Raw genomic sequence first — 23,911 nt, forward strand, 5'->3', positions numbered from 1 at the left:
CTTGAGACGGATTAGCAGCTTCCCCTTTATGACACACTAACTACTCCAATTGGAGTTCCTGCTGCTTCAAGCGTCTGAGTGCATACAGTCAACGTCATATATAGCGAAATCAGGTTAGCACAATTAGCACACTGTATTCTTGGCCGTCGGTTATTTTCTTTCCAACCGCGGACCTCTGGACCATCAACCCGCCCTCTGGTTGGTCCTTATAGCCCGAAGCCCACGGTCACTGACGTTCCCTCCACCTCTGCCGTGGTCTAGAGCCTAAGTGCCGGCTTTAATTGGGGAGGGGGGACCACACAAACTCCACATGTATTCTTTAGAGCCTGTTATCCTGGCCCCCTCTACCCCTCCAGCCACACTCCCGCTCACTTGCGGTTATGTCCAGTTAAAGTGACACAGTCCCGATCAGATGAAAAAGGGGCATCTAAGGTCACACCACACTGCCAGAAATTCAAGAGGGAAAAAGGAACATTCACGCTCCTCAAGCAGGCCCCTCACTGTCACACCCAAGTCCTGTACAATTCTTCAGAGGGCCCCTCAGGTGCTTACCACCCACACCAATGGGAAGATGACCATCCGACAACCGGGCATCAGCATAGGGCAATTAATAAACAGCCAGCAGAGGGAGGAGCCGAGAAACAGGCAAAGCGGTGACCAGCACAGCGTCGAGCAATAACAGCCGGCTTCATTGCCGGCCCCATTACAGGAGCTGGAGTGGACCAGCTTCACGGCGGTACATGCTCCTCCCTCGTCCCATCAACCGGTGCTTCCTAACTGGCAAAAAATCTTCCTTTAGATTGTGCCTAAAAATAAACATATTCGTTAATAACATACTGATAAGTTAGGCCTCGTTTACATCGGCTCTTGTATTTTCTTTTGTCTTGCTGTCTTATAGGAGCAGAATATTGCGCCAGACCGGCCAAATGACTGGCACAAACAGTGCTCGACAGACCCCACTGACTCTAATGGGGGATCTGTTGGGTTTCTGTTATGCAGCCCAGAATTTTGCCAGAAAAAAATAGCGCAACATGCTATTTTTTCTTACAATATTGACTTTACTGTGTGTTTCTCAGATAGGGTAATTACATTGTGACACCATTGGAGTGATGTTAGTGATGACTCTGCAGAGTACATTGTGCTAGATAAGCAACTGGAAATAAATATTCCTACATTATATGTCAAAGGTTGCCTGCAAATGAAGATTTAGTAGTATATGACAGTAGGGAGTGTGCTCTATACTCTTTCACCCATATAGAGTATATATAGAGTGTATTGGTGTTTACTTCTTATGTTAATGATTGGGTTGCCTTTTACCAGGGTTGTCCACTGCACTTCCCTTCACAGGCTCTGCTGGGTGGAAGGGGGGATTTAAAAAAAAATACGTTTAGTCAGCCCAGGACCCAAGTGGTGGGGAAATTATACATTGTACGTCCCTTAAAATGTTAGTGTTTTTAAATACCTTCCTGGGTGGGAGATATTATTTTTTATTTTTTAAATGTGCACAACTCCTTTAACAAATATGAAGCATTTTTTTCATTTTCCATCAATGTGTGTTTGGTCATGGTCCAGCCCAAGGGACCCTCACGGATCAAGGGAGAACAGCACTATTGTCTATGCAGGCACAGTAGTCCTTCCATACATGGCTGTGCCTTGTACTGCAGCCCCATTCACCGGACAAGACCAAATGGCTGCTATTGCAACAGCACAACTGGCAGATTTACTAATGAAAATGCACCCGAACTTCCGGTTCCGGCGCTGGGATGCAGACAGCTGCGTTAAGAAGCTCCCGCAGTCTCCTACCTTTAAAATCACCTCTGCTTCTTTTAAATCGGCAAAAGGGGGACAGGAGGAGTGCGGTTAGGTCCCCCAACTCGCCGGATCCATTGGTACATGGACCGATATCTCCTGCGGAGCGGCAAACGGAGGATCTCAAAAGGCAAGAGCAGAGAAGCTGGCGGGATGCTCAGTAAAATGGCAGATGCGCGGCCTTCATCCCCAGTCCCGGTGACTCAGGAAAATGGTGAGTCGCTGATTCAGCCCAGCTCGCAAAGCGATCCCACATAAATTGATTATAAATCTTTGGCCATAGAGGTGGCCAAACATCTGGCACCAGACATCAAGGACAATTTATCTAAGACGCCCCTGCAGCAATTGCATGAAGCAGTGTCCCAGCATGACGCAAGGCTTGAATGTCACAGGATGAGGAGGAATGCATTTCCCCTGCACAGAAGATAAGTGAACTGTTTAAACAAAATACCACTTTATTAGACCGGATTGAAGACCTTGAGAACTGGTCCAGACAAAATAATTTACGTCTTCTGGGCCTACCGGAAATGGTTAAACCACATGCTCTTATAAATCTGTGTGAAAGGGAGCTACCACTGGCTCTGGGGCTGGAGGGATGCCACAAAGTGAAAAGAGCGCGTAGAATTGGCCCTGCAATGGAAATACAGCAGCGACCATTTAGGGAGACACGTGGCGGAACGCCTAGACCCCGTCAAGTGATAATGAAATTCCTGGACTACTGTGATAAGGAGGCAATACTACGTGCCTTTAGATCCAGGAAGGAGACGCTGAAGATGATGGGGCACACAATCCTGCTGTTTGCAGACTATTCCACCGCTGTGGCAAAGAAAAGGAGAGAGTTCAGCCAGATTTGCTCTATTCTACACCAGAGGCGGATAAAGTTCCAACTATTATATCCAGCCAAGTTGCGGGTAACACACCCAGATGGAACTGTGACAATCTACGATGACACGAAAACAACAGGGGAGTGAAAACAACAGGGGACAATCTACGATGACCCAAAAACTACAGTTCCAGACACCAAGGCAACCTCAATTTATCAACTGTCTAAAGAACTCTGAGGGGCAGTTGGTACATAATCCAGCAGTAATCAACTCGATAGTGGGAGAGTTCTATGAAAATTTATATAAAGATGACGGCCAAGTTGACATAACCGATTCCCTTCTGGACAAACTACGGCTTCCCAGGCTGAACGCTGAACAACTCCTGGCCCTGAATTCTGACATTTCCCTGACTGAACTTCAGGTTGTGGTTAAACAATTAAGTAACTCAAAAGTGCCAGGGCCGGATGGATTTCCCGGGAAATATTATAAAGCTCTGTCGAATCGGGTCTTACCGGTTAGGTTAGACTTGTTCAATGAAGTCCTTAAAGGACAATCATCATTAGATAAGGATAATATGTCTTACATCAAATTACTTCCTAAACCGGGGAAGGACCAATTATTGCCAGGGTCGTACAGGCCCATTTCACATTAACGTTGATGCTAAAATCCTATCTAAAATAATAGCGGATCGTTTGGCCAGGAGATTACCCCATGTAATAGGGCATGAACAAGTGGGATTTATTCAGGGAAGATCCGCAGTGACAAATATTAGGACAGTGCTAACAGTTTTGGACAGAATACAACATGCCCCTGATGAGGGAGAGTCTCCAGCCATGCTTACATTAGATGCTGAAAAAGCTTTTGACAATGTTAGGTGGGCATGGCTGGAGGCAGTCCTGGATAAGATGGGATTCACTGGCGCATTCAGGGTCTTTTTGTCTCAGCTATATCATAAACCAACGGCCAGGGTTTACATGCAGGGCTTCTTGTCTAGACCCTTTGGCTTGCAGAAGGGGATTCGCCAAGGCTGTCCCCTGTCCCCCCTTCTATTCAACCTAGCATTGGAACCACTAGCCAGGGAGTTATGTAGCTCTAATGCTTTCGAAGGCATTCGAGTTGGGAAAACCCAGGTGAAAGCTGCGCTATTCGCAGATGATGTCATACTATTTCTGGCAAAGCCATGGGAACATATAGGGAAGATATTTTAGACTTTGGAAGTGTTTGGGAGGTACTCTGGGTACAAAGTTAATACCTTAAATTGGGAGCTACTGCCTCTAGGCCAGGACAATAAACGTACCTGGGTTTCTCCTACTGGGATAAGTCTGTCACAAGCTAAATCTCAAATTACCTACTCGGGCATCAAAATAGGGAAGTCGCCACATTCCATCTATCAACTGAATTACCCACCACCAAATCACCAAAATCAAATATGACCTTGATAGGTGGCAAAGATTGCCCGTCTCTGATGGGGATGTGTCACCTGGTCAAAATGATGGGGATGGCGCGGTTAATTGTATCCTCTCCAAACCATACCTCTACTAGAGGTAAATTCATTAGCTTCATTTGGAACGGAAAGAAGCCCAGAATCTCCTTATGAAAATTAAAGATGCAAAGGGAGCAAGGGGGTCTTAATTTTCCTGACGTTCGGGGGTACAATATAGCCTGCCTCAGTAGACACCTAATAGACTGGTTTAATGATACGGCATACTATTCCAACATACGCCTAGAACGACAATTAGCAGCACCCTGGGACTTAAGGGCGCTTGTACACAGCAGTCTGCCACGTCTCCCGTTTTTAGCTAGACGTTCATTAATCTTGAGAGATTCCATCATTACTTGGAAGATTCTTAGGAAACTTTTTGGTTTGCTGTACCAGTTCTCCAAAAATCTTCTCATCCATAATAACCCAACCTTTATTCCTGGGCAATGTGAAAAACCCTTAAAGAACTCGGCGACTAGGGGAGTGAGGAAAATCGGGGACCTATTCCACGAACAAGAGGCTAGATGGGCAACCTTGTCAGAACTGGAGGATAAGTGGGGCTTACAGGGACCCAACATGTTTCCCTACATGCAGGTTAGGAATTACAGCAGGAGTTTAGTAAAAGATATCACCAATGAGTTATGGCTAAACAAGTTTGATGCCCTTCTAGTTAATAAGAGTAGAAGCTCTATTTTGCTCTTATATAACACTTTGAGGAACATACAGGATGTGGAAAAAATGTATCCTAAAATACATACAGAAATCAGAGTATAATCCCATAATGGAACCCTTCCAGTTGTCGGCATGGTATCTACAAGAAAACCTTAAGGGCCAGCTAGGCAAGTTGAAGCTGGGGAGAGGAGAATCTGCTTAAGGGAGTTAGGAGTTGTATTACTCCGCAAATCTTGAAGGTACTGTAGAAGGGGGCTTGTAAAGTGGCAGAATATACCCAGAGAGGTTGTGTTCAGCTTTTTGGGGAGCTTGGGGAAGGGGGGTAAATGTACTGCTTATAAGTGTAATCAATATTGTACATGTGTAACAATTCATGATTTACAATTATTGTAACTGACATGTATCTGTTGACTCAATATGGCTCAACGACAATAAATATTTGTTAAAAAAAAATAATGCACCAGAATTTTCATGTTTATTAAAGAAGTTATCCAGGAATCGATAGCCGATTACCTATATTTAGCAGTCCCGGCACTTTGGCCGATTAGCTGTTTCAGGTTGCCGCCACGCTCACCGGAGCTCAGCCGGCTTCCAGCAGTTTTCCAAACACAGCACCGTACATTGTATAGTGGCAGTTCTTGGTATTGCAGCTCAACCCCATTGAAGTCAATGAGCTGAGCTGCAACTATGTCATATGACTGACGTACGATGACTTCACATGGCCTAGGAAGAGGCAAATGGACATGGCTGCCAAGTTGTTTGTTGGATGGAGCGCGAATGAAAGAAGGAATGGGAGACACATTTTTTCAAGCGCCAGTTATTAAAATATGCAATAACTGGGATTTGCCACTGTCAAATTCTGTAGGTGTCGCCTTGTCTGAACATGTCTGAGAAGATCTGACTGGAAGACAATAGTCACCTGCCTCTCCCCTTACAAGAAGCAGCTTCAGCTTTGAATTTATGCGCAAAAGTACAAAACTGGTAAAGCTTATGTAAAAACACTTAAAGGGAATGTGTCATCAGAAAACGACATGTTTAACCCCTTAAGTACTGGGCCCATTTTTTGGGTTTTGCATTTACGTTTTTTTCCTCCCCACATTCCGATAGCCAATTTTGCTGTTCACATTTTTTGGCGGGACAAGATGTATTTTTTAATGGTACCATTTAATTTAACATGTCTTTTATTGGAAACCTGTAAATAAGTTCTTTGTGGGGTTAAATAGAAAAAACATAATTCTGCCAAGATTTTTGGGGTTTTGACATGATGGCTTCTTAAACGTGTTCTTTAAATTATATGATGCTCTAAGGCCTCATGCACACGGCCGTGTTCGGCGGCCGAGAGCGGACCGTGGAAACCCGTCCGGGATTCCTCCTGACAGCATGAGCGGACCGCGTCATTGGTTGCTATGACGTTGTATGCTTCATGCAGCCGCTCCTGTACAGTAATACACTATACTAGTGTATTACTGTACAGCAGCGGCTTCATGAAATGCGCGGCATCATAGCAACCAATGACGCCGTCAGCTCATGCTGTCAGGAGGAATCCCGGCCGGGTTTCCACGGTCCGCTCTCGGCCGCCGAACACGGCCGTGTGCATGAGGCCTAATTCTGCAGCTCAATACTAATCCAGCGTTACCACAGTTGTGTATTTTTTTTGTTTTGTTTTACTACTTTAAAAAAAATGAAAACCTTTGCAGAAATCAAACTTTTCTTTGCATCGCCATTTTATGACAGCCATAACTTCTAATTTTGGTTTACAGAGCTGTATGAGGGCTTGTATTTTGCGTAAAGAACTGTAGTTTTTATTGGTTCCATTTTGTGGTACATACGACCACATATTAAAAATAAACATATTAGGTATCGACGAGTCCCAAAAAGTCTGAACTATAAAAAAAAAAAATGTATTCCTGTCCGGTGAATGCCGCAATGGAAAATAAATAACAGTGATCAAAAACTTGTTGTAATATATAGTCCTTTAGTTGTTGTATGTTACCACTCTTGCAGCGAAATTATTCCGATGTGGCCGTACTGTGCTTCCCGCTAGTCTGTAACCAGCCTGCCTTGGGTTCCCTGCCGGAAAGCTTTTAAATTGGTCTGCAAAAAAAAAAAGGAATGTACTCCATATGCATTCGATTTCCGTTCAAAGATAGAACATGTCCTATTATTGTCCGCATAACGGACAAGGATAGTACTGTTCTATTAGGGGCCATCTGTTCCGCAAAAAACAAAATGCACACGGACGTCATCCGTATTTTTTGCGGACCGCAAAATACTGAAAAAGCCATAAGGTCGTGTGCAAGAGGCCTAAGGTATTGTCTTTTTATGTCCGTTCCGGTATTTTTGCGGACTATATGCGGAACCATTTACTTGAATGGGTCCGCAAAATCAATGGAAGGCACTCCATGTGTATTCCATTTCCGTTCCGTAAAAAAGTAGTGCATATCCTATTATTGTCCGCATATCACGGTCCGAGGCCCCATTCAAGTCTGTGGGTTCGCAAAAATGACAGAACGCACACAGAACACATCTGTATGTCATCCGTATTTTGCGGATCCATACTGAAGAAATGCTATGCTCAGCCTATATGGCTCATGTGTTTGTTGATTAATAAGTTACTGTTTCCGATCCGCAAAACACGGATCGCATACAGAAACCATACGGATATGTTTTGTGGAATAACGGGATGGAAGGGGACTTAAATCTGAGGGAAAAAAAATCTCAGATACGGAACAACAGGTCAGTGAAAAACGGACTGCAAAACAACAACGGTCGTGTGCATGAGCCCTTACGCAGATGTGAAACAAGCCTTAAAGACTGAACTATCTTCCTTACTTTATAGTCTAATTTTGAGACAGACTAGTTGCTAGGTATACAGTGCCTAATAGAAAAGCAGTTGTTAGGGAGAGTTCACATCACCGTTATTTTTCCGATCTTCTAAACTGTCAGAAGAACTGAAAAAAAAACTGATCCTGTGCATCAGTTATGCACATTTGGCATCTGTTTGATCCATTTCTGTCTCAGATCTTTTTTTTTTAGATGGAACGGAAGTTTTGCCTGCAGTACTTTTTTTCCCCGTTCTTTTTCCGCACATATTTCCGCTCTTATCATCTTTGTAAGCTCCGCTCCTGGATTTTGGCTTACAAATACTGACCGTGTGAAAGTGACCATCATGGGTATCTATCTATCTTTGTCGACTGTTTCCAATGGCAACCAGCAGACCTTTGAATGTAGCACTGGACTATTCAGGATCATAGATTAAGGCACCTGCAAGGCAATCAATTAACCCGGAGGGCAGATACTTAAGGGCTTGAAGGGAAGTTGGCTTTCTCTACCTGTGAATACAGGAAGCCTGTCTGTTGGCAAAAGTGAGTAAAAGGTTGCAGGTAGTGGGTTTTGGAAGTTGCCAGTAAGAAGCCCTTCAGCTGTTAGTAGTGATGAGCGAACATGTGTTTCAAGTTCGGCATACAAGGTTCTAACCTGAACTAAGAGTTCTGTTATGGATTTCGTGACCACGGACCATCATTTACGGTCTGTAGTAGAATCCATAATACGATTCTTAGATAACCCTAGGATGTTTAGGGTGCTCTCACAACTTTCTGCAACACAAAAACATCCCCCCACGTCAGCCTCTGCGGAAGAAAAGGGTTAATACCTACATTCAGTTCACTGGAATATTAATTCTTCAGAGGAACAGAATGCAAATGGGGGGGGGGGGGGGGAGATTTCTTAAAACTGGTGCAAAGGAAAACCGGTTTAGTTGCTGAGATTCTTTGGAAAATAAAAGGTGGAATCTGATCGCCCCTTTACACGAGCGTGTTTTCCCGCGCGGGAGCATTGTGTGATGGGAGCTCATAGCACCCGCAGTGAATCCTGACTCATTCCTTTCAATGGGTCTGTGTACATGAGCGTTGTTTTTCATGCATTATTTGTGCGTTGCGTGAGAATCGCAGCATGTTCTATATTCTGTGTTTTTTACGCAGCCCTCACCCCATAGAAGTGAATAGGGCTTCAGTGAAAAACTGATTGCATTCCGGACTCAGTCCACATGAAATGCATTTAACTGATTGTAGCTAGGAGATGTTGTTTGTGAACCTTCAGTTTGTTTTTTTTATGCGTGTGGAAAAACGTATCAAAACTAAACAATTGGGAAATTGTTTGAGTTTCACTGACTGCATCCTGACACAATCTGTATCGTTTGTGTGAAAACTACCGCAACACTGCTTGTATACGGCGGGCGCTGTGGTTCAGGCCGCAGCACTGCTGGTATACGGCGGGCGCTGTGGTTCAGGCCGCAGCACTGCTCGTATACGGCGGGCGCTGTGGTTCAGGCCGCAGCACTGCTCGTATACGGCGGGCGCTGTGGCTCAGGCCGCAGCACTGCTTGTATACGGCGGGCGCTGTGGCTCAGGCCGCAGCACTGCCTGTATACGGCGGGCGCTGTGGCTCAGGCCGCAGCACTGCCTGTATACGGCGGGCGCTGTGGTTCAGGCCGCAGCACTGCCTGTATACGGCGGGCGCTGTGGCTCAGGCCGCAGCACTGCCTGTATACGGCGGGCGCTGTGGTTCAGGCCGCAGCACTGCCTGTATACGGCGGGCGCTGTGGTTCAGGCCGCAGCACTGCTTGTATACGGCGGGCGCTGTGGTTCAGGCCGCAGCACTGCTTGTATACGGCGGGCGCTGTGGTTCAGGCCGCAGCACTGCTTGTATACGGCGGGCGCTGTGGTTCAGGCCGCAGCACTGCTTGTATACGGCGGGCGCTGTGGTTCAGGCCGCAGCACTGCTTGTATACGGCGGGCGCTGTGGTTCAGGCCGCAGCACTGCTTGTATACGGCGGGCGCTGTGGTTCAGGCCGCAGCACTGCTTGTATACGGCGGGCGCTGTGGTTCAGGCCGCAGCACTGCTTGTATACGGCGGGCGCTGTGGTTCAGGCCGCAGCACTGCTTGTATACGGCGGGCGCTGTGGTTCAGGCCGCAGCACTGCTTGTATACGGCGGGCGCTGAGGTTCAGGCCGCAGCACTGCTTGTATACGGCGGGCGCTGTGGTTCAGGCCGCAGCACTGCCTGTATACGGCGGGCGCTGTGGTTCAGGCCGCAGCACTGCCTGTATACGGCGGGCGCTGTGGTTCAGGCCGCAGCACTGCCTGTATACGGCGGGCGCTGTGGTTCAGGCCGCAGCACTGCCTGTATACGGCGGGCGCTGTGGTTCAGGCCGCAGCACTGCCTGTATACGGCGGGCGCTGTGGTTCAGGCCGCAGCACTGCCTGTATACGGCGGGCGCTGTGGTTCAGGCCGCAGCACTGCCTGTATACGGCGGGCGCTGTGGTTCAGGCCGCAGCACTGCCTGTATACGGCGGGCGCTGTGGTTCAGGCCGCAGCACTGCCTGTATACGGCGGGCGCTGTGGTTCAGGCCGCAGCACTGCCTGTATACGGCGGGCGCTGTGGTTCAGGCCGCAGCACTGCCTGTATACGGCGGGCGCTGTGGTTCAGGCCGCTGCACTGCCTGTATACGGCGGGCGCTGTGGTTCAGGCCGCTGCACTGCCTGTATACGGCGGGCGCTGTGGTTCAGGCCGCTGCACTGCCTGTATACGGCGGGCGCTGTGGTTCAGGCCGCTGCACTGCCTGTATACGGCGGGCGCTGTGGTTCAGGCCGCAGCACTGCCTGTATACGGCGGGCGCTGTGGTTCAGGCCGCAGCACTGCCTGTATACGGCGGGCGCTGTGGTTCAGGCCGCAGCACTGCCTGTATACGGCGGGCGCTGTGGTTCAGGCCGCAGCACTGCCTGTATACGGCGGGCGCTGTGGTTCAGGCCGCAGCACTGCCTGTATACGGCGGGCGCTGTGGGTCTATACATAGTACTGCTGGTTGCGGCAGTCACTATGGCTCTGTATTTAGCACTTGTGTGGGTTTTTTGTCTGTCGTATCTAGTGACATTTTTAAATATTATTACAATAAGATTCTGTATTGTGTGAATCGCTACATTGTCAAGTCTGTATGCTCCCGACAAAAGGGCATTCATCCTGCAAGTATTCCAGAAATAGAATAATTGTGGATGTGCCCTAGACTGGAGCAGCGCCTGCTTTATATGGCTGCTCAACTTGTCATCTGCACTCTCTGAAATTGCATCATCTGTAATAGCACTGCAATGCATGATGATGTAACCTTAGATGTTTGAGCCGCACTGGGGAGACATTGAGGGTCTTAGATTTCCCCCTGAGCTGCAGTACGATTCAGCTGATTTCTGTGCACCTAGTCATAAATTAGGCAAATCTAAGGCAGTCCATGCGCCTGGAGAGGAAAATGACAGTAGTTTTTCGGCAATGTTTACACCTGTTTCCAGGCATAAATGTTAGTAAATTTGTTGGTGACCCCAGCACACCACTGCTTCTCCCACGTCCAAGTGCTGAACATGACATAAAACTGGCCCTGCCACTAAATACTGTCGCACGACTGGTTAAAAAAGGGACTTGCTTTGCTAAACTCCTTTTAATTGGAGACATATAATCTATAAGGTTCCTGGACTTCCAAGTCCCTGTATCTATACTGACTGCATGGATACAGTAGTGTGTGCTTCTGCAGCCAGTGACTGGCCACATCAGTGATGTGCCGCTTGGTGGAGAGGTCTCTGCTGAGGCCAGTCATTGGCTGCAGAGGTGCATGTGACCACGTCTGTGCAGGGACCCGAAGTCCAGTAAAGACTTCCCAGGAGCAATGGAGTCTGAATAGGGCATTAGTGAGCAGGTAAGTATACCTCTCTTCACAGCTCCTGCTGAGGTAGGGGGACACATGTAAAACAAAAAAAAAAATCTGGACAACCTCTTTAAAGAGGACCTTTCACCAATCCTGACATGCAAGTTTTAATAGTTCCATGCATTCCCCATATAATAACAATTCAGAAGCATCTATTCTTATGTATCTGTGTTGTGCCATTCCTTTATTTCTACTAGAAGTTATGAATGAATTGCTAGCAGTCTGCAGTAAGGGTACAGAGGGGCGGTAACCAGTTGGGGGTGTGTACCTGCACACTCACTCTATCCAATCAGTGCTGCCATGTTCAGACTGTGCAGGTACACCCCCCAACTGGTTACCTCCCCTCTGTACCCTTACTGCAGACGTCTAGCAATTCATTCATAACTTCTAGTAGAAATAAAAAAGTAATGGTACAACATAGAGCCATAAGAATAGATGCTCCAGAATTATCACATGGGGGATGCATGTAGCTATTAAAACAGCCATGTCAGGAACGGTGAATGTTTCTCTTTAAGGGCTTATGCACCTGACTGTTGGCTGTACCGGCAGTCTGTATTCCGTGTTTTGCAGAACGGAACATCTGGCCCTTGATAGAACAGTCCTATCCTTGTACGTAATGCGGACAACAATAGGATGTCTTTGATATTTTTTTGCTGAACAACATGCGAACACGGAATGCACATGGAATCCTTTCCATTTTTGCAGCCCCCTTGAAGTTAACAGTAACGCATACGGGCTGCGAAAACCCCCCAAAACATATGAATACAGGGAAAAAAATACGTTTGTGTGCATGAGCCCTAAGGTGTATGACCCAACCATGATTTGCACAAGGCCTAAGATTTTTGTATCGCTTAATCTTTTCTTTGTACAAGTGTATCTTCTAAGAATTTTCAGTTTTTCTTTTTGCAGAATGCGGGCCAAGAGAAGTCTGTGCCTTTTTATGGTAGTCGTGTTGCCAATATCCCTACTCTGCTTTCACATGTGGAGCAAGACTGAAAAGGTGGTAGCTGTGTGGAACAGAGAAGCCCCTGAGGATGTACTGAATAGCGGTCTATTGCATCCACTTAAAAAATATGCTGGGATGTCCTTAAAATGGAATAATGAAGTGCTACGGTATGTATTCTGCGCGGTTTAAAGTGTAGTAGATGAATACAGTAAAATATGCAATATAACGAAGTAGTTACCAGGCCCCATGCTCAGCCGCTGCTCCATTGAAGCTCCTTCTGTCTGCAGCACTGAAAAAAGTGTGTGGTGTTTTTCAGTCGCATAGGGGGAGATTTATCAAAACTGGTGTAAAGAAAAACTAGCTTAGTTGCGGATAGCAACCAGATTCCAACTTTCATTTTTACAATGGAAATTAATAGGTGGAATCTGGTTGCTATGGGCAACTGAAAAATGAGGTACCTGTGGAAACTGTCTTCAATTCCACTACAAATAAAATGCAGCTTTTACAAGTGTTCTATAGCTTTCAGTTGGCCAATATGTAAGATATTGTGGGGGGGGGGGGGGGGGGGACAAAAAGACGCATTTTGGGGGAAGAAATCGGTGTGAAACCACCTTTAAGACCCTATAGAACACAGAGGCGTTTTCTTTGTGGGCTCCTATATCTTCTCCCATGTAATGTTCTGATTTCTACTTAAAGGGGTTAACCAGTAATGGATAATGATGACCTATCCTCAGGATAAGTCATCATTCTCACATTGGCGGGGGTCTGATTCTCGGCACTCCTGCCAATCAGCTGCTTCAGGGAGCCGCCGAGCTCGCCAGAGCGCAGCTGGCACCCGGCATCTTTCCAAGCACAGTGCCGTGGTAAGTGGCTGTGCTTGGTATTGCAACATTCACATCAATAGGGCTGAGCTGCAGCTAGGCCATGTGACTTATGTACAGTGACGTCACATGGCCTAGAGCAGGGGTGCACAACCTTTTCTGGTTAGGGGCCACATTGTCAGACTGAAGGAATCCCATGGGCCGAAAATAAAAGTTAAAGGGGTATTACCAACTGATATACTGTATGTATTGCATATTGTACATACAGTATACACCATAAATGTCTGGTTACACCTCCAGGACTCCCATCGAATAGGAGAATACATGAGAAATGCATGCGAGCAGCCACAAGACATAGACATGCATGTCTGTCAACAAATGGTTGAGGGCCGCATGTGGCCCCTGGGCCGCAGGTTGTGCACCCCTGGCCTAGAGAGTGGCTGAGGCGCCCAGAGCGACACCCGGGACTCCCACCGATCTGATATTGATGAACTATCCAGAGGAGGGAGAATAATTAACAAGGGAGAATACCTTATGAAATATAGAAAATGGCACAGAATATCAACAAAGACTATATTGGGAAGTGCTGTAAAGTAATCTTACAAACACTATCAACAGTAACTAGAAAGTGGCTAACCCCTTTAAGTTACTAATGTTCTGGAATTAAAACGACTGCATGACTAGTACTGATCTCTAACCTCCCCCCAATCCTGGTACCGCAAATTACATGTGTATTTCATAGAGAGGACTCCTCCTTGCCACCTCCTCCATTATGTGCACACACTCAGAGATGGGTAATGCATTGTGAAACCAGGCTTTTTATTATTTATTTTTATTATTCCAGACTCTTGCCAAAGAACAACTGCAGATGTGAAGTGGAGGCAACTATGGACTTTCCCTTCAGACGAGAGTTATTAGGAAAACCTTACGCGGTGAACTTTACAGAAGATATGGAGCCTTCTGTGCTTGATGAACTGTACAAGAGAAGAGAGCTGGAACACAAAACGTTTAAGATGAGGTAACAAGGCATACATTATAGCAGTTTTTAAAGCCTATAGTGAAAACTCTGTGTGACAGTCGCAATTTCTAGACAAAGCGCTGCTTCTCTGACTCGAACTCACAGCAACACAATGACTTGCAATGCTGTGAGTTTCTGCCAGTTTACTGTACTGAACTCTCATAATGGTGAAAGAACTGTCAGAAGACCTGCAGTCGGGCAGCAACTCGCAGAATCCTAAATCATTATGATGCTGTGAATTCAGGTCAGGGGACTAATCTTCATCTGGAAAATGCAACCGCCACAAGGTCTTTCCGGATTGAACACGCACCTTAAAGGGGTTGTCTGCTTTTTTTTTACTGGACTCCTGGCACCCCTGGCGATCAGCTGTTCAAAGAGAACACATCGCTCATACTAGCCTGTCTCCTCGTCACTGTTTACCTGCTCTTTGTCGGAACTGCAGCGGCGAGTAGGTGTAATTACAACTCTGCTGTGCCAATCCCTTCAAGTGTTCTTTTTTTTAGAAGGTTGAGGCACATTTTCTGCGGGTGTTTCAGAAGTGGATCCACAGGAATTATAAGCATAAAGGAATGACTTGTACTTCTCCATCCTGCTTGCTCTATTTCTGCTTTTGGCTGAAAAACCTGCAGGAAAATCTTGCTCAAAACCTTCTGCACAAAACTGTGAACCTACTCTAAAGGTCCTTGCACACATGAATTTGACAGTGGTGATTATTACTTGGAAAAAAGTACATTTTGTGGCTCACTTGTACAACAATTTTGTAATTATATATTTACGTCACTTGCTCCAGTTTTGAAATATGGGTAGGAAAGTGGGCCTAGTTAGCTATGTTAAGGAGTTTCATTACAGATTTAGTACTCAAACGGGTGGTAAAAAAAGTAGGTGTGGAATAGGAAAACTGGAGTAATTTTTCAAGACAAGTGTGTTATGCTTAATCCTAAGACAAATTTATCAAACCGACATTTGGTTATAATCGGGGTGGATTTGACTTAAATCAAAACGGCTTTAAATCGCGATTTTAAATCACTAGTCAGTAAGGCTTGATTTTAAATCAGTTTTCTACATAAAGACTAATTCTTGCTGGTATAACAATATGCAAGTAGATGAAGATTTTTTTGAATAACAACTTTTCATATTAGTTTGATTCTGTATTCATAGGTTTGTAGAAGTTAGGATTAAGGTCTTTTTCTCAACTCTGTTCATGTTATAACATTTTTGTTGTGAAGAAGAGGCATGTGATCTCTGCTGAGTCAAATTCAGTCTTGAGAACTGCAAAAGTAAACCAAGCATCTGTGATAATATCTTGTAGGCAGAGAAACTGCCCAATAATCTTACAAAAACCTCTGGAAGAGCATGACCTTGTGAATGGACAAAGGGGGAAACTAACTCTCCTTAGGGAGAGAGCGCCTTATTCAGTGTGAGGAGACTTTTAAGCCATACATGCTCCAGGAATTCTGGGAGGGAAGAAATGCCAACGAGCTCTTAACAAGCTTTGCCTCTAATGCCACCAGATGTAAGGCGGCTATCCTAGAAGTCAATATTCAGCTCTTAAAATAAGCCTCGAGACATGACTTGGATATTAAATAAGCCAGCACCTCATCTGCAGACAGCTGTTTCGGACACAGGCCTCCTACCCAGTTAAGCCAGTACTCTCTGCTCTGCACTGATGAGGGGCAATCACCCCGAAACAGCTGTCTGCAGATGAGGTGCTGGCTTACCTCCAGGAGTATATTAAAAATATATATTTGATCAGGAACAAATACAGTACATACAGTATATATCCGCAATGAAATGACTGTAAAAAAACAAACGAAAAAAAACGATGGTCCAGATAGTTGATAATAGTATAGCAAATAGTCCAGAATGGTAAATGCTACATGCCCAGCAGCTATCTATACATAAATGTAAAAGGATCCATTATATGGCAGGAGCTGACATTTCTGAGCGAATTGACACAATGTATTAGCTTTTTATATAAATTCCGAGCTGGTATCTCACCTTTGTTGCTGATTTAAGGCTAATACAAATCGCTGCAAAAAATGCACCAAAATGATACACAACTGACAATACTAGCTAATTCCTCAGGCCAATGTTAAAAGCTGAGAACTTTGCCAATATCTTTCAGTCAGGAACATATCGGAGCCCCTCATGCACCACGTCACGGTGTCTCAGCATGCATGGGGTCCTACCACTCAACTACCCGTGGTGTGTGAACAGGGTCTGAACACTGCTAGAAACCAACGCGCAGCCAGGCTCTCACATGCCTCCATAGTGGTATCACCAGTGCACTGTGAGGTAGGATAAAGCTGTGAGCCGCACCCACAACAGACCATGTGACACAGAAGCTACCAGGTGCAAAGGAACGTTACCAACAAAATGAAGTGGCATATTCCATACACATAGACAAAAACTTGCTGAAAAAGTGGCCTAAACGGGTGGAAATGCTCCTTGTGGTGCATGCAGTCCGCCCGGCATCCTCCACTGTACGCATTTTTTGCTGGAGATTGCTGTTATCTGCGGACCGCATGCAAAGGTATTGTTCCCCCGGTTATAGACCCGCTACAGTGTCTGGGTTTGGAGCATTTCCACTTTTTTCAGTGAGTTTTCTATTTAGGCTAATAGTAAGATGCTGTGGAAGCGAAGGGGTGTGGCCTGCCGCTAGATGGAGTAAGCCGCGTGGTTCATCGCTCCTGCCGGGATTCTGATTGAGATCGCTATTTGCGGTCCTCTGGTGGCCGGGGAGAACCCCGATCAGTGTCTGGAGGAGAGAGGAATCCCCTGCTGTGCTGACAGACAGACAATGCCGAAGAGGGGGAAGAGCAGTGCCCACCCGGACACAGGCTTGTTCATCCAAAATGGCGCTGGAGCGGAGGAGGAGAGTCCGCATGGGGCGATAAGCCCGAGCGCAGCTGCCCGCCTCGGCAGGTTTGCCAGAACAACGGAGTTGGCAAATGACTGGTCTCGCTGCACTGAGACAGCAAACATGTCCTCCTCTGATCAGGAGGATTATCCTTCAGATGAAGTGGGAGATGAAGACCGGGGGAGCCAGGTCCCAGTCTTAAGGGAAAGGTACAGGGGGCAGAATACCCTCAGAATCCCAAAGCACAATAGCCCACTCAAAGATATTATGGGGGCTGTAGTGAGCTGCAACAAAACCCTAAAAGCCCTCAATCCCCAAGTGAGCAGCCTGCAGGAAGATGTATCCTTGTTGAGGCACGATATGCACAAAATATCTGAAAGAACCTCAGAACTGGAAAAAATAATGTCCGAGTTGGAGTATGAGGTCAGGCCTCTCAAGATGGCGGCTAAGTCAACGACAAGAGATATGGCGGCTCTATTTGCTAAGGCTGATGATTTGGCAAACAGATCCTGCCGTAATATCAAATAGTGGGGGTCCCAAAAAAAAACTGAAGGGGCAAACACTACAGAATATATAGAAAAGTGGTTGCATCAGAAATGTAAGGATAAAGGACTGTCCTCACTATACACTGTAGAAAGAGCACATTGGGTGCCCACAAGGCCGCTGCCACTGGGTAGACCAGAGAGACCTATCCTTGCTAAAATGCTATACTTTAAAGACTTACCATTTTGAGGCAGGCTAGAGATGATCTGGTCATAAATTGAGCAGTCATTTTTTTTCCACGCGGATGCAATGCGTTTTTCACGCACTTGATAAAAAAAACTGAAGGTCTACAAACATCTCTCAGCAACCATCAGTGAAAAATGCATTGCATTTTTACTGAAGCCCCATTCATTTCTATGAGGCCAGGGCTGCGTGAAAAACACAGAATATGGCCTCATGCACACAAACGTATTTTGTTTCCATGTCCGTTCCGTATTTTTTTTTTTTTTTTTGCAGATAGGATGCGGACCCATTCATTTCAATGGGTCCGCAAATAAACGCGGACAGCACACTGTGTGCTGCCTGCATCCGTATGTCCGTTCTGTTGCCCCGCAAAAAAAATTGTGCATGTCCTATTTTTTTTCTAGTTTGCGGACAAGGATGGGCATTATTACAATGGATCCGCAAAAAAACGGATGCCATACGGAACGTCATCCCTTTTTTTTTTTTTTTTACGCAACGCAGACCTGATGTACACAGACCCATTGAAATGAATGGGTCGGGATTTAGTGCAGGTGCTATGCGTTCACGTCACACATTGCACCCGCGCGGAAAACTCGCTCGTATGAAAGGGGCCTTAGGTATCTGCAGATCCAGTACTCTGTTTCCGTCTAAACTAAGAGTGGTGGCTATGGTTAGTTTCTATTTAGGAGAACCTAATACACTTCATTTATCTAGGTTAGATTTGTTGAATTGACGTCTATTGTAGAACAACCCCATCCCCTCGTAGTGTATAGTGTACAACACTCCGCAGTATACAGTGTAATACTGCCTAGTATACAGTATCCCATAGTATGCTATACACAGTATACAGCACCCCATAGTATACAGTACCCCACAGTATGCAATACATAGTATAAGACCCCACATTATGCAGTATAGCACCCTACAGTATAGGGCACCCCACAGTATAATAGCATAAAAGCCTCTTTCACCTTTTCCTGATGTAATCTTTGCAAAAAAAAACTATCTGATGGATAGGTGTAGGATGGAGGGATCTGGGAAGTCTCCAGGTAGCTCTGCATTAAGCAACATTATGAAAGAAGTAGGCCTGATTGATACATGGAGGGTGAGACATCCTGCAGAGCGCAGATATTCCTGTGCCTCGTTCACATTCCGTACCCAATCTCGAATAGACCTGGCCTTGGCAAATGATAGTGTTCCCGTTTGTCCATTCCTCTATCAGCCTAGGGCTTTGGATTATTCCTTAATGAAGGTGGAGCTAAAGCTTGGGGGGAAGGGGGGGACCAGACTGGAGGTGAAATTATGGAAGTGTAATGTGTTTTGGCTACAAATCTTGGGTGACCTTTCCGATATGGCTGACTCCATTAACGAATACTTTAAGCTTAATGTGGGTACGGCGTCCCCGTATGCTGTATGGGATGCTATGAAAGCATATCTAAGGGGGCTATTGATCAAGTCTATTAGCGCACATAAAACCAGATCTAGGGAAGCGGATGTTAGGGCGCATAAAGAGGCGGAGGCATTTGGGGTTACACCCTTTCAATGCCTCACTATTGGCCTGGAAGTGGCACAGGAACAACTGAGATGTCATCTCTTACAGGTTGCTGGCAGAAATCGAAGCTTTTATAAGCAACGCTTGTTTGCTGAGGGCGAAAAAGTGGGACATATACTATCTGTTATTTCTAGGGCTCAGCAAGTGTCATCATGTATAACTGAATTGTTGGATCCCCAGGGAAAGTCATGCACAGATTCGGGAGAGATCTTTGGAGTGCTTGAGGGATTCTATTCCTCACTATACCTCTAGAGCCTCTGATTTAAGAGGCAGAGTTAAGATTTATTGAGAAGGCAGACCTATCTTCGCTGACTGTAGAAGAGAGAGAAATGTTAGAAGCCTATTGCTTTGGAGGAGGCCCTTAAAGATATGGCTAATGACAAAGCCCTGGTTCGGATGGTATCCCAGTAGAAGTATACAAGAGCTTTCAGGGAGTAATGTTACCAGAACTGTTAAAGGTTTTCAATTACTCGTTGGGGTGGGCTCTCCCATCTTCTATGCAGGAGGTCCTAATAGTAGTGATTTACAAAGACAGTAAAGCACCTGAGATGTCCCGACTCGTACAGGCCGATTTCCCTTCTAACGGCAGATATTGTCAAAGGTCTTGGCAAAACGTCTGTCTAAAGTGATTTTTAATATTATTCATCCAGATGAAACAGACTTTATGCCCCAGAAATCTACGGCTATTAATATTCATAGAGTAATACCAGTATACAGATCGCGGCAGATAACTAGAGAGAGGGCAATTCTGTCGCTTGATGCTGCCAAGTCCTTTGACAGTGTGGAGTGGGGGTATCTTTGGGGTACGCTGAGATGTATGGGATCTGGACAGCGATTTTATTCAATGGGTACAGGTCCTATACTCTAAACCCGAAGGTGCAGATTCGGGCTAATGGGGGAGTGTCTGACTATATTCAGCTGGCTAGGGGAACTAGACAAGGCTGCCTGCTATCGCCTCTACTCTTTGCTATAGCCATGGAGCCGTTGGCAGCAGCTGTGAGGAAATGTACAGAAATTAAGGGATTCCAATATGGACAGATACATAATAAAATTGCGTTGTATGCGGACAATACTCTCCTATTCTTGGGGGACAGGTCAAGCTCCCTTTCGGCCACAATGTCCCTTTTATAGAGCGGTTTGGTAGATTGGCCAAAATCGGTGCTGATGCCTATTGATGGTCAGGTTGTATCTGCCACGGCCATTGCTAATAATATTCCATGCGTGGAAACTATTAAATATTTAGCTATCCACATTTCACCCAGGATTAGTGACTTTAAAGAGCTAAACCTGTCCCCGCTGTTGGTGAGATATAGATTGAAGGTTAAAGCATGGTGCAAACTATTTTTCTCAGTTGTGAGCAGAGTAAACCTCCTTAAGATAATGATGCTACAACTGTTATATATATACTCCATAATGCCCCGGTCTGGTTGCCATTGGATAGATTTCATAAAATCAATGCGATATTTAGGGACTTAATATGGAGAGGAGGTCAGCCCAGGGTTAAACTGGAGACTTTGCCATATGCTAAAACGGCGGGGGAATTGGCAGTACCAAATCCGTGGGTTCATTATTTAGCAGCGCAGAATAGACATCTTAAGGGGTGGATGGAGTGTACACTTAAAGATATGACTAGTCGGATCTTGCATCATACAATAGGTAAGAGCGACCTGGTGTGGATTTTGGAGGGTGCAGGTATTCATATCTTGGAGGAAAAGAATGGCAAAACAAAGGGATACTTAGAATAGATCTTTCCACCATGTCACAACAGCACCACCAAAGAGAGATGGACTCCTCCCCCAGGGACAGGAAACCTAGAGCACAAAAGGAAGCACTTCCGTCCCCTACATCAGTGGTTTCCTGTCCCTAGGAAGCCTGGAGTAATCTCATAGCCTGGTGGGCTGTGTGTAGGGGTCTGGCTGGGGGACCTGGGAAGTTGAAATCCCTGTGGTTCAGGGTAGCTAGGTCCCCCATATGGCTCCCGGTGTGGAGCCGGTTCTTTCACCCCCAGCTGCAGGTCTTTTGTAGTTGCTGCCTGCCTCCTACTCCCTAATATATATATACATACATTTTTTTTCCATCAATGTACCTGTATGAGGTCTTATTTTTTGCAGGGCAAGTTATAGTTTTTAATGCACCATTTTGGGTACATGTAATGACTGATTTAAAGCCAGTTGTTTAGCTAAAAAAAAGTGTATTAGTGGTCACTAAGGGGTTAAAAAGATAAAATGACACCCTGTATCACAACACCGCACGCCTGGCCTATCTGTTTCGAACACTGCCGTTCTTAATCATGGGCCACATGACCCGCACAAACAGTTACATGACTATACACACACAGCTGGGGGCGAATACAGGTGAAACTCGAAAAATTCTAATATTGTGCAAAAGTTCATTTATTTCAGTAATGCAACTTAAAATTAGAATTTTGTGAAAAGGTTCAATATTCTAGGCTCAAAGTGTCACACTCTAGTCAGCAAAATAATCCCTACCCCTGAGATTGTGACTTTGGGGTTTCATAAGCTATAAGCATCCAAACTATAACAAAGGCTTGAAATATCTCGCTTTGCATGTAATGAGTCTCTCTCATATGTTAGTTTCACCTTTTAAGTTGCATTACTGAAATAAATGAATTTTGCACAATATTCTAATTTTGAGTTTCACCTGTAAACCAGTTGGATTTTTGTTCAAACGGGAACATGCATCCTCATGGCGTTCTTAATAAAGAATATCCTCCAGTAAACTGCATAATCGTAAAGATTAAAGGGTTTCTCTCATTTATTATGTAGAGAATGTTCAATACAAGCCACTTCCTAATGTATTGTTATCCATATTGCTTTCTTTGCTGGCTTGATTCATTTTTTCCATCACATTATACACGGCTTGTTTCCATGTTTACGACCATTCTACAATCCATCAGTGGTGGCTGTGCTTGAACGCTATAGGAAAAAGTGCTGGTCTATGTGCACTCCTGCGGTCCCGCTCACCGGAGAAGCTGGAGCTTTCCCTGTAGTGTGCAAGCAGACGCTGCTGCTGGATTGCAGGGTGGTCGTGACCATGGAAACAAGCATGTATAATATGATGAAAAAAATGATGTATTTTTACTACCCATATTGCCTCCTTTCCTGGCTTCATTCAGTTAGTGTCTTGTATTAACTGTGTATTTGATAAATGCTATTAGCTGAAGTGAGAACTCCTTTTTAATAGCATGCATCCTTAAGAAGATTAGTAGCATGAATCCCTGTGAGAATTGTTAGTGACCTGCATCCTTATGAGGAATACTGGTGACGTGCGTGCTCATGGGGAATACTGGTGACGTGCGTGCCCATGGGGAATACTGGTGACGTGCGTGCCCATGGGGAATACTGGTGACGTGCGTGCCCATGGGGAAAACTGGTGACGTGCGTGCCCATGGGGAATACTGGTGACGTGCGTGCCCATGGGGAATACTGGTGACGTGCGTGCCCATGGGGAATACTGGTGACGTGCGTGCCCATGGGGAATACTGGTGACGTGCGTGCCCATGGGGAATACTGGTGACGTGCGTGCCCATGGGGAATACTGGTGACGTGCGTGCCCATGGGGAATACTGGTGACGTGCGTGCCCATGGGGAATACTGCGGCCCTCCAGCTGTTGTAAAACTACAACTCCCAGGATGCCCAAACGGCCTACAGCAGAGCATTGTGGGAGTTGTAGTTTTAAAACAGCTGGAGGGCCGCAGTTTAAGGATGCCGGGTCTAAGTGATGAGCCAACTCTTCAAAGTCCTAAATTATGTGGAATTGAAGGGTATAAAGGAATTACAATCACATGTGGCTAAGTAGAACTCTGGGTTCAGTTGAAAATTCTGTATACTTTTTAAGACTTGTTTGCTGTTATGGATATAACTAGGGATATTCACCACTAAGGACTGTAAATGATGATCCACCTAGGCACGGAGTCTTTCCCCCACCAAACCAACCAGACACCATGGGTCTGAAGGGTGGAAGAACGAACCCTTTGTGTACCTTTTGGCAGTGAATGTAAAACAGGTGTTACAGGCTGTGCGACAAGTAGGAAATCTACCAGTTTCTGATCTAATGCACCCATTGAGAGGGCCTCCTGAAGAAGTTTATCAAGTTTAGTTAGAATCACTGGAGCGGGGTCATGTGCTATTTTGGTATGTTTCCTGTTTCTCTAACATCTCCATTATGGCAGGTCTTCAATACACTGGCAACGGCCCGTGTACACGCGATCATCATGGATGCGGACCCATTTACTTGAATGGGTCCGCAATCGCTGAGATGTGGAACGGAGGCACGGATCGGAAGCACTAGAGTGCTTCCATGGTGCTTCTGTCCGTGCCTCCGCAAAAAAAGTAACTTTTTTATTTTTTTGCGGTGTGGACGGATCACTGACCCATTCACGTTGAACGGGTCTTGATCCGTCTCAGCCGCAGTACAGACGTTGCCCGTGCAT

At 45.7% G+C, this 23,911-nt stretch overlaps 1 protein-coding gene across 2 annotated transcripts in view; it reads left to right on the top strand.

The window, feature by feature from the left end:
* The window catches only part of B4GALNT1 (beta-1,4-N-acetyl-galactosaminyltransferase 1), a 199,932-nt gene that overhangs the window by 83,143 nt on the left and 92,878 nt on the right, over positions 1-23,911 (top strand). For both annotated transcript variants that reach the window (XM_044286578.1, XM_044286579.1), the window contains exons 2-3: positions 12,444-12,647; positions 14,146-14,319. In XM_044286578.1, the coding sequence (XP_044142513.1) occupies positions 12,444-12,647; positions 14,146-14,319 (378 nt within the window). The remainder of the gene's footprint in view (positions 1-12,443; positions 12,648-14,145; positions 14,320-23,911) is intronic.

The sequence above is a fragment of the Bufo gargarizans genome, chromosome 3 (genome assembly GCF_014858855.1).
Source record: "Bufo gargarizans isolate SCDJY-AF-19 chromosome 3, ASM1485885v1, whole genome shotgun sequence".
In the NCBI taxonomy this organism is placed as follows: domain Eukaryota; kingdom Metazoa; phylum Chordata; class Amphibia; order Anura; family Bufonidae; genus Bufo; species Bufo gargarizans.